General features: G+C 35.4%; 1 protein-coding gene across 1 annotated transcript; it reads left to right on the forward strand.

Annotated features, from left to right (window-relative positions):
* The first annotated feature begins 210 nt into the window (after positions 1 to 210).
* On the forward strand, positions 211 to 14,548 carry LOC128989340 (leucine-rich repeat and guanylate kinase domain-containing protein-like). The gene is made up of 12 exons (XM_054411222.1): positions 211 to 484; positions 921 to 1,229; positions 1,832 to 2,136; positions 3,045 to 3,243; positions 3,936 to 4,145; positions 4,275 to 4,490; positions 5,041 to 5,185; positions 5,910 to 6,128; positions 10,851 to 10,960; positions 11,435 to 11,519; positions 11,713 to 11,897; positions 14,301 to 14,548. Exons 1-12 carry the CDS (start codon positions 218 to 220, stop codon positions 14,484 to 14,486), a joined length of 2,436 nt encoding a protein of 811 aa, XP_054267197.1. The 5' UTR covers positions 211 to 217; the 3' UTR covers positions 14,487 to 14,548.
* Positions 14,549 to 14,716: the final 168 nt, after the last annotated feature.

Consider the following 14,716-nt stretch of genomic DNA (forward strand, 5'->3'; position numbering starts at 1 on the left):
AAATCAAGTTTTGATATAAGCACACTCTGGGTGGCTCATTCATCTGTTTTATATTTAAATAAAAAGCTGCTACAGCTGGTCCATATAGACTCCTGATGTCTACTTCAGTCTCCAAATTCAATAGTAATATTTTCCAGCTTTATTTGCAAAATTAAAATCACATGTTTTTAAACAAACAAAACAGATAATTTAAATGTGCCAATATTTATAACCAAAAATGATCAGAACTGGTTCAGAAAGTGATTTCTTTGGTGTTCAGCAATACTGTAACTATCCAGAAGTTTCGAAAAATTTCAAAACCTGTTTACTGTCGGATGAAGATGATCAGAGCTTTGACAGTTCGAGTGGGCTTCCAAGTTGCACTTTGGATGTTTCTGACACCCAAAGTCAACAGAGAGTGTCTCGTACTCGAGATGTTTCTCCGTCGCTTGGGAACTTTCTCAAACTGTCCCTAACATCGGAAGAGGATGAAGATACAACAGATGTAAGCATTTATCAAATATTATGTTTTTTTTTCAACCATCCAACTTAAATTTCAACATTTGTACTTGGTTATCTAAGAATTACCCTCGGTAGGTAGGTACTTGAAATCCATATTCAGACTAATAATTATGTTATTAATTTAAAAATTACAAACATAAAAACCAGGTTTATTAGTTTAAATTAACAAAAGTTGTATGTGTATCCTCTTGTTGCTATTTCTCTCTTATTTGTTCGACTGTCATTGATTATTGGGCTTTTAATAAAATGGTCCTCGTTAAAGAAACAGCTGATATTGGTCAGTAACAAAGCCATCATCTCAATTATTCAAAATACTCATCCTTCACATGTCTTACCTTAAATATGGGATGTTTATTTGATTATTTTGCAAAATGTATCTGTCTAATTGCAAATTCAGCCTTTTCAGTCAATTTTAACAGGTTGAGGACGATTCACATGATTCCATAGATCAGGTCTCCAACAAAGAAGAAAATGTTGATGAAGAATATCAGCCGATGCTTCAAAAGTATTTTGGAGACAAAACAAATTTAGACCCAGAAGGATGGATTAAGTATGCTTCAGATTCAGATCCTTGGAATGAAAATTTGTATTCACAATTTGCTGATGAAAATGGTGCTTTACGATATGGTATTTTAACACTTGAGGAGATTTCTAAGCGCTCAAGCAATCTTATTCAACTTCCTGACAACAAAGCATTTGTTTTCTCCAGACTTCATATAAATAAAATGGTAAATATGATAACTACCGATCCTGCACTTTCTTTCCTTAAAGTTGAATGGAACTTTCTTTACACATCAATAAAAAAATTATATTACTATAATATGTTATTATTAGTATACATTTCAGTTTGACCAAACAGACTTACAGGACCAGCCATTAAAAAGTAGAAAAAGAAAAATCAATATTAATTCCAACACTTTATAACTTGTAATTGCACCTTAGTAATATGCCAAATCAAGATACATTCGGCCATTTAAACATTCAACAGTTACATTTCATAAATCAATTTCAAATAAACTAAATACAGTTTTTTGCTTACTTTGATAGCAAGAGTAGAAAAATTTATTCCTATGGAAGACATTTTCCTCTTAAACTTGGCGACTTAAAATTATTGGTTACAACTTAAACATACTTCATGTTAAAAAAATAAACTCTAAAAATATTTAAACTTAGATTTTAAAAATAACTGAGATACCTACCTGTACTTAACCTCATTCTGCCCATCCACAATTGGAATATCCAAATTTGGTTACAGAATCACTTAGATGTATCGGTACCGGTACTTAACAGAATTTTAACAACTTCATCTACATTTTTAATGCTGTTTCAGGACCTAGAAGACATATCTGTCATGTCAAACTGCAGATACTTTCTCTACATTGACATGTCTCATAATTTAATCAGTGACCTCAACGGATTAAATCATTGTAACTATCTTATGTATCTGAATGCATCTCACAACAAGATCAAGAAAGTGTTGGATTTTCAACCCCCTTGGTTCTTAACTCATGTAAATCTTTGCTGTAATGAGATTAAGGAAATCGGAACGGGAAATATTTCAGCCTTTTGGTCCCTGAAACATCTTGATCTTTCATATAATTTAATTGAGAAAATTGAAGGACTAGAGGGCTTGAGGTGAGATCCCTTTGAACACTAGTGAATATTAGTTAATCCAATTACACATGTAGTGACGTTTTTTGCACACAATAGACAAGTATCTTTATTAGCAATTTATTCAAGAAATGCATTAGCGTCAAAATCCAAAAATATAAAATTGTTCTTACTTTAAAATAATTATTTAGGTAGTTTTATTTTCCATCATCTTCTTATGTCATAACATTCCTTGGTTGTGTACACTAGTTGATTTATGAGTCATGAGCCAGTTCCCAAGTTCCTTTTTCAATTTTATTCATGTACAGTGGGGGGAATTTCAAATTTTGCAGCCAATATACAATGTACAATGTTTTCTAAGTGTGGTGTGGTGGATGCGAAGATCGTAATTCTCAAACTCTAGTATGGTGGTATTTTGGAAATCCTGATTCCTAGGAAGATTTAGCTTGCTTGTGTAAATTGCTAGTTAATGGACATAGAGTGCTGGAACTGTTAAAATCTTGAGGGATTGAAGGCTTCTCTACAAATTTCTGAGGAGGCAAAGCCAGAAAGTATCCTGACAGCCTTCTTCTGAGCCAACAGGATTGGCCATGGTTCCCTGGTGCAGCATATCATGTCTTACTAAGTTTTCAGCCATTTTGTTGAACTATCCTTGCATACAAAGCTGCAATTGAAGGATTTGTTACTCACGTAACAGAACTGGGGGTTAAAAAGTTTATTGTCTTTCCTTCCTGCTGAAATTATTAAAAGTCAACACGAATGCAATTTGTAAAGAGGCGTTGAAATCATTTAAAGATATAAACTCTAGAGTTTACTATAAAATTATTGAGAATGTAAAACGTAAAACCTAAGCTGTAGATATGTTATTGTGTTTTACAGTTGGATTGTTGTAAAAAAATATACTGGACTCTATAAATTAGATTGTGTTTTAGATATTTGCAGCACCTCAACCTATCGCACAACTACATTCAACAAGTAGAAAACCCCCACTGTCACAGTCTGCAAGAGCTTAACCTGTCTTATAACCGAATAACAGGTATTGACAATGAAGACAAATGTGTGGAAACTTTGGAAAACCTGAGAGAACTCAATCTTGCACACAACAATTTGTCATCATTACATAATTTGGAGGTATAATTGAATTAATTATACACCATGTTTTTAGACTACCAAATATTCAGCTACATAGACTTAAGTTTCAAATACAAAATAATATTTTACTGGAATGAATATACATTACCGCCACCTTAATAACTCCACAGACATTACTTTAAATTTACCATTTTCAATCTCTCGGGTGTGCTGATATAAAACTCTTTGGGTGTTTTCCTGTGTTCCTTTCTTCCCCGTCCCCTAAGTAAAAACTCTTCTGCTGTAGAGGATTTCCTTTTAACATTAAGTCCTTTTTTATGGTGTTTTTTCATTCTAACTCCTATGTTTCCACCAATCTTTCTCATGCTAGGAAAATCAAAGACAATTTTCTATTTTCCTTCCACCCAATAATTTATTTGAATGTTTTGTTTGAGTTCAAGTTTTTCAGAGGAAGACCAAAGCGGTTTCATGGCAAAAATAAATTCCCTTGATTCTTCATGGTTCCTTCAGTCCTGACTTTTCAAACTCTTATCAACAACAATGAGCAACCCTGTTGCAGTAAATAAACCTTTGTTTGTCGGAAGGATTTTAAAATGGACCTTTCCTATGTCTTATTAATTATTTATTCTTCTGCAGCCCTTGAATTTCAATCTGACACAAACTGGAGTAATTTAACTATAAGGAAATAAACCTTCCAAAGTGAACATAAGACTAAATTATATTTTTTTCAGAACTTAAAGTCTTTGAAGAGCCTGAATGTCAGTGAGAATAAGATAACAGACTTTAATGAAATATATAAACTTGATGGATTAAAGAAGCTCAGAGAGATAAAGATGACAGGCAATAGTGTATGTGCAAGACAAGGATACAGGGAGTTCCTGATATTTAAACTGTCTTCCTTAGAAGTACTTGATTCTGTTCCTGTTAATTTCCAAGAGAGAGTGAGTGTTTTGATTCCCTTAGACTCTTTAAGTTATACAATGGTCCTAGAATATCTACACTTTATGATACGTGGTAAATAAACAAAAGAAGGCCTATTGAAATATTTTGGTTTTTGTTTTCTTGTCTAGGTAGCTTCAAGAATGCTTTGGGAACCAGATGTATTTACAAGAAAAACTCATTTACGTGCTAAATTAGAACTATGGAATCAGTTAGCGACACAAACAGTAGATATAACCACGACTCCGTATAATGACCCGCCAATTTCCTTGGTTGCTTTGGTTGGAACCTTTGGAAGCAACAAAAAAGATATTGCAAAGAGTTTAGAAATGAAATTTCCAGACCAGGTTGGTATGATGTAAGAAACCGTTTGTTCTGATTTTGTTAAGGTCAATTATGTTCAATTTTTACCTTCAACTTCTTGCTTGGTATTATTTAAGCCCATGCAGTGAACCATGAGATGAGAACATTTCTTACGGACAGTTTCATATAGTACTAGAAGGAGTTATGAAACTAGTCCAGTTGGAAAACATTTTTCATTCCTGTATTAAACCATAGACAAATAGAGTAAATATAGACTGTCAAAGGAAGGTTCCGCGATGTGCTGCTAGAGCATGTTCAGTGTTTGTCGATTCTCTGCCATCGCCGACTCACCGTCTGCTACCAGCACTACCGCCCTTGCAAACAAAATGCTACCAACGTATCTGACCCACTTTTAAATATGGGTAAAGTAAAAAAATCTGAAATCCGTAATTTTAACAGAAGAGCCCAAAGAAAAAAACGCCTGTGTGGCCGCAGCCTAAAAGTAGACTTATAAAAACGTTTTCAGTCCCTACCGTATTTTAATTCGAGTTACTGTATAGCAACACATGTTAAGTTCTATATTTTACATTTCAGCTTTATAGATGTGAACAAATTACAAACATACCTATACAAAACGATGATGATTACAAGTCAGTTTCAATGGACTGTTTTAATAATTTGATCAAGGATGGTAAACTTTTATTCTACTACAAAGAAATCGGAGGTTTATTCGGAGTGGGTAAGTTAAGACTTTTGCATTATACATTTTTTAAAGTTTAAGCTATTCTTTATGAATCACTTAATATAGCAAACAAAACACAGCACAATAAAATATACATACAGTAGAACTTCAACTATCCAAATCTCCGATTATCTGAATCGCTAACAGAAAGAAAAAAAATTTAAACCACAATTAATGAGAATTGTTATTAAAGAAGGCAGAAGCCGTGATCGCGGTAAAATCCAAAACCTCCCCTTCGTTGTGTACACATAATCATCGTCTCCTGCAGTCACGGATATATCATCAACATTTTTCATGAATGCGGTTGATCGTTAAATATATCCCACAGTCGTGTAGACATTGTACGCTGGCTTATCTAAGACTTGAACAACTTTTTTTTATGATCGTCTCCTAATGTCATTCAAACATTGTTATCTTTTTGTGTGATCGCAGCAAAATTATAAGCGTCTATCATTAACTATATACCATATCATGGTAAATAGTCATATATTTACAGTATATAGTCGATGGTTCTATAAAGTCCAACAGTAGATAATGGTCTGCGATCTCCTCAGTCTGCCCACACTTCAAGGTGAAACCACTTTTAGATTTTCAAGCAGTGCAGAGGCTTCCTCTAGTGATCATGATGTGGCAATCCTTACGACTGGTTTTAAATGCTTTCTGTTTAACCTTAGAACTTTTGAGGTTTATTAGTTAGAATAACCATGTATATGTTTTCTAGGTATCGACGAGCTCAGCAAATGCATAGCTGAAAATAAAATAGGAATAATAGAAACAACACTGGAAGGAGCTCTGGTTCTGAGACACACAGCTTGTCATCCACACTTGGTCTTGTGTGTGGCAGAGGATACGAATAGTTACAAGGAGAAACTAAACACATTTTTCACTGAATCAAATCTGTGGAACAGGTTTAACTCATCCTTAAATAAATGTTTTGTTGGTTAGTATACTATATTATGTGAGAAATTCAGTGATGAAAATTGAAAACTTTGAAATAGCCTCTCTTTATACAACAAGTAATCTTGCATTACCAAAATTTTCAAAATATTTTAGTTTGCTGTCTCTAACAACTAATAAAATTGTACTTTATTAAATTTTGTTCAACTAAAAAGTTTCAAAAAACTGATTGGAGTATTTGTTTGTCTTTATACAACAAGTAATCTTGCATTACCAAAATTTTCAAAATATTTTATTTTGCTGTCTCTAACAACTAATAAAATTGTACTTTATTAAATTTTGTACAACTAAAAAGGTTTCAAAAAACTGATTGGAGTATTGTTTAGGAAAGGGGGAGGGAATGGTTTGGAGAGTTCTGATACCTACCACTGCTTTTTATCAGTACAGTCCACCCTTTTACACTTGTCAGCTCACCCCTTGCTCTGCAGGGGCGATGTCTACTTGTACCGGCGTCTAGTTGTACCTGCTGCATTTTGGTGACAGGCGTCTAGTTGTACCTCGTCCAAAGCTGTAGGTACAACTTGACGATGGTGCGGACGTCTAGTTGTACCTACGTCTAGTTGTCTCTACGTCTAGTTGTACCTCTTAAAAATCTACAGGTACAACTAGTCGCGTACGCCACCGTCTACTTGTACCTCATACGTCTGCGTCTACTTGTACCTACGACTACTTGTACCTACGACTACTTGTACCTACGACTACTTGTACCTACGACTATTTGTACCTACGACTAGTTGTACCTACGCCTACTTGTACCTACGCCTACTTGTACCTACGTTTAGTTGTACCTACGGCTAGTTGTATCTCCCCTTCAACTTGTCACCAGTTTAAGGGATTTATTTTATTTCTTTAAAAATCATACAATCTTACAACAATTTTTTATAAACAACTTGCTACAAAAGCCAGGAAAATTTGGCTTGTCTGCAGCTCATTGAGAAACCCCTGTTCTTGATAACAATGTAGGCCTACTTGTGTCCCTTGATCAGTGCTTATCTATATTACACTTTGGTTTTCCTTATTTCTTGTCAAGATCTGCTATCATTGTTTTTTCCACTTAAACTCTACCTTTCTATAGAAAACTAACATTAACTAGCTTAAACAACAACTTTAAACAATTATTTTAAATAAATAAATTCAGAGTTTACAAAAACAAGTAATTTAGTATAATGAAGTGTTTTTGTATGGTATTAGTCACGGAGATGACTAATAAGTCATTAGATATCTCTGGCACAATTTTGATATATTACAGATATATTACGGCACAATTTTGTCGTGTTTGAACAAGTTCAAATTAAAAATGTATATGTTATTCTTATGGATATTACGTAAACTGGCGTAGTTTGGTTGTTGATGCATATACTTATACTTTGACAAATTAGTTTATTTCACACTTAACTACTAACTTTTCTCAAAAACACATCTTAATTACCTTCTACGCAAACGTAATTAAAGCTCAGTATTGAAATACCATTAAAAAAATAACCCAGATATGACTTTTTTGCGCGCGCTTATAAGTTCTTAGTAAAACTTATCTTGGTTTAGTTGCAGACTACATAGCCAGTGTACACATACCTAGCTCAGTATAAAATGTAGTTTATATCGTTTAAATGTAATGAAGAAATATATAAAAAGAACAAAATAATATGAATGTAAACAATAATTTACATACAATTGAATTTAACAAGAACATGTATTCAAAGGGAAAAATATACCAAAATGGAAATTAAAATTCAGTTAAGTTTAATCACTACGAGCTGTTGGCCCGTCCTACGTACGGGAATCGAGCAGTCCATTAAAACTATATATAGTTATGTCTATTTCTAATTCAAGCTTAGTGTAAGCAGTTCAAAATTTATTGTAAAGAAAAAGCTGCCAATATTAATTAAAACTTGTGATAGTTGTTACTTTCCCAACCTTTCCTCAAAAAGTCGAGTAGTAAAAGATTTTACTACAGATCGGACGCCAGACAACTAACATTCGATAGAGTTTTCAACCACTGGACCTCAACTTCATTGTACACTTCATTGTTCATTGTTCACTGGGAAATCCATTGTAAACTATAAGAAATGCACACTATAATCAATGCAAATACTTTGGGGTTATGTGAACAAATATTTAAAGGAATCAGCAAAAATAGTAATACATAATTGCTAGGCAGCGGTCCATTGCAATTCATTAAGGACTTGCTGGCCCGACAGACGTCGTCCTGTCCTATTGTGGTTTTATGTCACATGCTCATTCATTTTCAAGATGAGCTCGTTCGCATGGCTCAATCACGTCCTGGTTGAAGTTCGTTCGCTACGCTCACTCACCTTTAGGTTGGAGCTCGTTCGCTACGCTCACTTGCCTTCAGGTTAGCTCGTTCGCTACGCTAACTCGCCTCCAGGTTTTGGTTGCAAATTAACTGTTCTCATAAATTAAAAATAAATATAGTGCTGCACCCTGTTGGTAAACCTATTAACTTTTTAATGCTATTGAACATCACAGAATCAAATTGTTTAGTTGCACCAGCTGTTAAGATTCTTTAATTCCATTTAAATATGAGTACTCATAAGGTTAACATGGAAAACTCCAGAGCCACTGGGGCGGAGCCCTATTGACGGATCTGCACCAGACTTCTCACAAACCATCCTTGAATAATGCTTAATAACGCCTGAAAGTTCCATTACAATCTGTCGAGCGGTTTTGGAGTCCATAAATGACAAACATACAAATATACAAACATGCAAACATACAAACATACATTGGATTTTATATAGATATAGATAATATACTGCTTGTATAGTTAATGATATATATAAATGTCTTAATTAAATAAGCGATTTTCGGTACTAGGGCTGGAAAATTTTAATTACAACTATAGCTGTCATTTCGACCCTGGACAGCAATGCGTAGCTTTCAGCCTCCAATTAACGTCTGTAAAACTACTAAAACATCGTAGTGCGGTGAAAAATATTTGCCAATCATACTCAATTGACTCGGAACACTGCAGTTCCTGATTTAATTAAGGGTATTATTAAAAAGTACTCGTGCAGTAATCAATTAAACAGGGTAACGAATTGAAGGATAGATACAACTAGACTATAAGGACGCAAAATACGCGTAGGTACAACTAGTCGTAGGTACAACTAGACGTAGGGACTACTAGACGGAGGGACCACTGGTCGCATCCGTACAAGCTAGGTGATACTACTTGTCGGTGGGATACACGTCTAGTTGTACCTACGTCTACTTGTACCTACGTCTAGTTGTACCTCCAAAAAATCTGCAGGTACAACTAGTCGGGTGTGCCACCGTCTACTTGTACCTACGTCTAGTTGTACCTACGACTAGTTGACCCTAGGTCTCGAGGTACAAGTAGACGTAGGTACAACTAGACGGCGGGACAACGAGACGCGGTCCCGCTCTGCAAGATATGTTCCACACACTCTCCTTTTACCCTTACTTGCCAATGTGGATGGGCAAATGTAAGGTTAAAAGAGGCCACCAACTTTCTTAAAAAAAAACTGCAGTTTTTATGAGGAGTAACATCTGAAGGCATAGTGTTCCTTAAATAACATTTTTGAACATTTTTTATAATATATTTTTTAAATGGAAAAATTCATCAGAGAGATTTTAGAAAGTTATTTTTAAATTAAACTGTTATTGTGAATTAATGATATTATTAATCTAATATATAAAATTCTCGTGTCACAGTGTTTGTCTGCAAACTCCTCCGGAACGACTTCACCGATCGTTATGAAATTTGGTGTGTAAATTCTGTAGGTATGCGAATCGGACGTAAACTATTTCCCGTTTCGAAATTCTTAAAAGGGCTCCGCCCCAGTGGCTCTGGAGTTTCCCTTATGGAGTTAACCTTATGAGAAATGGAATTAATGAATCTTAACAGCTGTTTCAATTAAAAAAGTTGGTTCTGTTCTATGATGTTCAATAGCATTAAAGTTACAAGGATTACCAACAGGGTGCAGCACTATTATTTCTTTTACATTTATGACAACAGCTAATTTGCAACCAAAAGGTGAGTGAGCGTAGCGAACAAACTTCAACCTGGAGGCAAGTGAGCGCAGCGAACGAGCTCCAACCTAAAGGTGAGTGAGCGTAGCGAACGAGCTCCAACCTAAAGGTGAGTGAGCGTAGCGAACGAACTTCAACCTGGAGGCGAGTTAGCGTAGCGAACGAGCTAACCTGAAGGCAAGTGAGCGCAGCGAACGAGCTCCAACCTAAAGGTGAGTGAGCGTAGCGAACGAACTTCAACCTGGAGGCGAGTTAGCGTAGCGAACGAGCTAACCTGAAGGCAAGTGAGCGCAGCGAACGAGCTCCAACCTAAAGGTGAGTGAGCGTAGCGAACGAGCTCCAACCCAAAGGTGAGTGAGCGTAGCGAACGAACTTCAACCAGGACGTGATTGAGCGATGCGAACGAGATCATCTTGAAAATTAAACGTAACGGTACTTTCTTTCCATCGGTCTGTCTTAGGGGAAACCTATAACTTAGGCGATACGAAGTTCGCCGGGTCAGCTAGTTATGATATATTTAGGTCCCTTGACATTATTTAGATTCTGATTCCAGCAAATTAGGTTCAAGAAAGTTAAAGACATCTTTCAATATTATTATAACAACTGAGATCGCTTCAATAATCTTCTGACTCCTTTTTGAGTTAGAAGGTTGTGTGTCAGTTATTAATTATCAATTAATTCTATCTTCTAGACTCATTTGAAGATCTTGAAGGAAATGAAACATCTTCAGTTCAATTTGAAACAGCTGATGAATCTACAACAAAGTTTCCTACTTCAAATTTGAGTTACCAGTCTGTCCTAGTAAGTATAGCCTTTTTAAATTTCTAGTGTGATAGTTAAGCTGGCTCCAGTCATGCGCTATTCGCAAAGCATGAAATATTTAACGTTTGCAATCTAGCTGTCTTGCAATTTTCCGATTAACGAGAAGACGTCTAAACACATGTGTTGTTTTCCAAGCAACTGTTCGTTTTGAGAACAGCAAAAATATTCGTTCACTTTGATGTGTGCAAAAATACTGACAATGAACGGGAAAACACGAGCACGAACATTTGCTGCTTGCCAAATAGATAATCACTTATCGACACTACTCATGATTTGGCGAGTTGCTGCTCGGTGCTTAGCGAATGGCGCATGTCTGGAGCCGGCTTTAAATATTATTTATAGGGTACTACTAATCTCTGTCTCCAGGCTTGCAATATTCACAGGCCAACAGATAATTTATGACTGGAGAATCAATTCATTTACTTTTTGACTTATTGAATTTTTGCTTCACAGGTTTCAGAGACAAACCTTTCGAGTCAGCAACGTACTACAAATCAGTCGCACTTATCTGATGTGAGAGCTACCACAAATTACCAAGGTATGGTTTAGATGGTTGTGTAATTAGTGCTAAAACAACTTTAGTGAGAATTCAGGATCTCGTTTTGGAAGTGACCTAATTTTAAATTTATTTAGCCCCATGACCTTTTTTACAGTTTTTTTTATAGCCAAACCTTTTTTTTACCTCATGATACAGAATCAAGTTAACACAACCTGAACTATACATTTTCCAGATGATACAAGTGACGAGTTCAAGTGGGAGTGGACCTACGAGCCCAGTGTCGTCTACGATGTTGAGCCGAGCGAAAGCCACCAGAACATGCTCAGAGGTAGAGAGACGTTTGTACAGAACATGTTGTACCAACAGGACATGTATGTGGAGATGAACAATGCTCATCCTTCCTTGTTTGCCGCAACTGTAAGTCTTTGACTGTATACTGAAGTAGATATCCCAAACCAGCTGTAGTCAATATTTTATTAAAATAGAACATTGTTGGATGAGCCAGTCACAGAGTGTACAATCTGAAATCCTATTTCATCCTTAGTTTTGTTGTAGTTAACGTTAGCTAATCCAGTACGTTAACCTTGATGGTGCTAAACTCCAAACGTCTTCTTAAAACAGCTGTTTTAGCAAATTTCCCCTATAGGGAATAAGCTATTACCATAGTACTCATGGTAAGACCTGGACCCGGGACTGATTTACTTTTTCGTTTTGAGGTCCCTAGAGATTGATGCAGAGAAGATAATTTTTTAACTGCTGAAAGTAAGAAAGTACAGTTGCACTGGTTCTGTTTTGTATAGAAACTTAATTGAATGCATATCACAGAAGTGTGAGTATGTCGTAGCTGTACTTCACGCATTTACTGGTCAAGCCATTGATTAAACGAGAAACGAACCACCTTATATATTGACCATCCTTGTGGATCAGGATAATACACAATTACCATGTTTTAGCGAATTTCCCCTATAGGGAATAAGCTATTACCGTAGTACTCATGGTAAGACCTGGACGGGACCAATTTACTTTTTCGTTTTGAGGTCCCTAGAGACCAGAAACACCATCCGTTCAAATTCAGATATATATATTTATATATGTGTCCGTTAGCGCGATAACTCGAGCAAAAATCATCCGATTTTGATGAAATTTTGTACAAACGTGTAAACCTACGTTTATTCGAACAAGTTCGCGAACCAGCATGATCGGACTATGGGAACAGGGGTTTATGGAGGGTTTTATGGGGCAAAAATTAGTTTTTCCCATTTTTGACCCTTAAAACTGAAAATTTAGCATTTTCTTTCCAAACCATTTTGTAGAGCTTAAAAAAAAATAATTTAGTATATTGAAGCGTTATTAAGCGGCTAATGGCTACGGAGAAAATTCCAAATAACTGTAAATTTAAAATTCCCATGTTATTCTTATGGAGAATAAGTAAAACTGTAGTAGTTAGCTTGTTTATGATCATATTTTGATAAAATTTGGAAAATGCATTCATTTTATACTAAGCTATTAACATTTTACAAAAACACCTTTTTACCCTACCTGTTGCAGCAAACCTAAGCACTCGTTAAACTAATGTTATTTAAATAGGGAATAAATGTGATATTTTTAAGGAGGCATTTTAGTGTAAATCCAATCAGGCAAATGGAAATTTGCTTAGTCTGCAGGTTTGCTGCGGCGGGGTTATTTAAATGCATTTCTGTTTTCCCTACTGTGAATAATAAGGTAAATAATGAGGCCTGCAAACACCTAACTCAGTGGAACGCACTAAATGCCAGAAACAATATAAAACTTAATCCTTCTTAGACCTTTAGACCAACACCGGATTATTACGATCTCTTATTATAGGGACAGGGTTTTTAATGAACTGTTATAGTTGTTGATGTGGCACAAACGGTTCTACAGTTTACCGTTAGTTGTTGTTTTAGTTTGGTATGGTAAAGAAAAGTTGGCGTAGTGGAAAAAAATCAGCAACTTGCATCTTGGCTGTTGGCTCAATTCAACTTATGTTCATTATCAAATCTTTACTGGCTACAACTTTAAATATAAGAAATGTGATGTTAACAAATTGTCAAAGGTTTCACCTTACCCTGCTGTTCTTCTGACTGGAATGTTGTTGAAACAGGTTACCAATCATTCTTGTCTATATAGGTCTTTATAGTCCAAAATTGTGCCAAACTCCAATCACTGTATTATTCAAAGCTGACATGTTCAATGCAACATTGCCGGAGTTTTTTGCCAAAAACATTTAAATTTACACATAAGACCTACATACTGTTAATACTGTTCAATGAAATGGCGACCATACATAGTAGGTATTTTAAGCCAAGTATGAATGGAGATGAGTGTAGGATGAGTGGCGCGATCTTGTAGTCTTGTTAGTGACTAAGGCCGACATTCCTTAGACACAGCTGTTTATTAATAGCCCATAGTTTAAATGTCCCGCGGCCTGTGTCGTATATATGTACTGTCTTGCGTGTAAAATTTGATGTTTGTTGACGTGAAGCTCTTACGATGTTGCATTGCAAACATGTGAGCTTTGAATAATAATTGAAGTTAGACAAAATTTTAGACCGACGGAGGTAAGCCTATAAAGTCATATACGTAGTCCAGGGGCTATCAAAATGAATAATAATTATTCATGCAAAGATCCTGAACGTAAATGGTTTTAAAAAATCACATTTTGGGGATAACAGATTTTTTTATTTAAGGCTGGGGTTAAAGTGCATTAATTTATAAAATAAGTGATAAAACACTTTTCCTTACTGCACAATTAGAAGTGACTACTTTATAATGTGTAACTAATCAAATTTGAATTTTGAGGTTTATTCTGATGACGTTGAAAAAGCAGCAAAACAAGTTGGAAAAACTTGCTGTAACATTTATAACAAGAGAGGACAGTTAATTAAATCTGAAACAATTCTTAACCAACCAGTTTGCAGGAACTATGTTGAAGCGAGAGTTCAATCTTTACTGAAGGACTTGGTCAATATCCCATCTTGTGTATAATGTACTTCGTCTTTAGTGGTGAAACTTGTATTCCACAGTCACAATAAAAATCTACGTTCAGATGAGTTATATACATAATTTTTTATCCATTTCTACTGTTTTAAAGATAGAGATACAAAACTTTCGCTACAAAATTACTGGACAGAAAAAGAGTTAAAATCATTTTAACTCATTATTCAGTGATACACTACTTCCTCGGGGGAAGGCCCGTTAAGAGTCAGAAGGAAATC

Source organism: Macrosteles quadrilineatus, unplaced genomic scaffold (genome assembly GCF_028750875.1).
Source record: "Macrosteles quadrilineatus isolate MER2022 unplaced genomic scaffold, UCM_ALF_1.0 Scaffold_3__2_contigs__length_128488019, whole genome shotgun sequence".
Lineage (NCBI taxonomy): Eukaryota > Metazoa > Arthropoda > Insecta > Hemiptera > Cicadellidae > Macrosteles > Macrosteles quadrilineatus.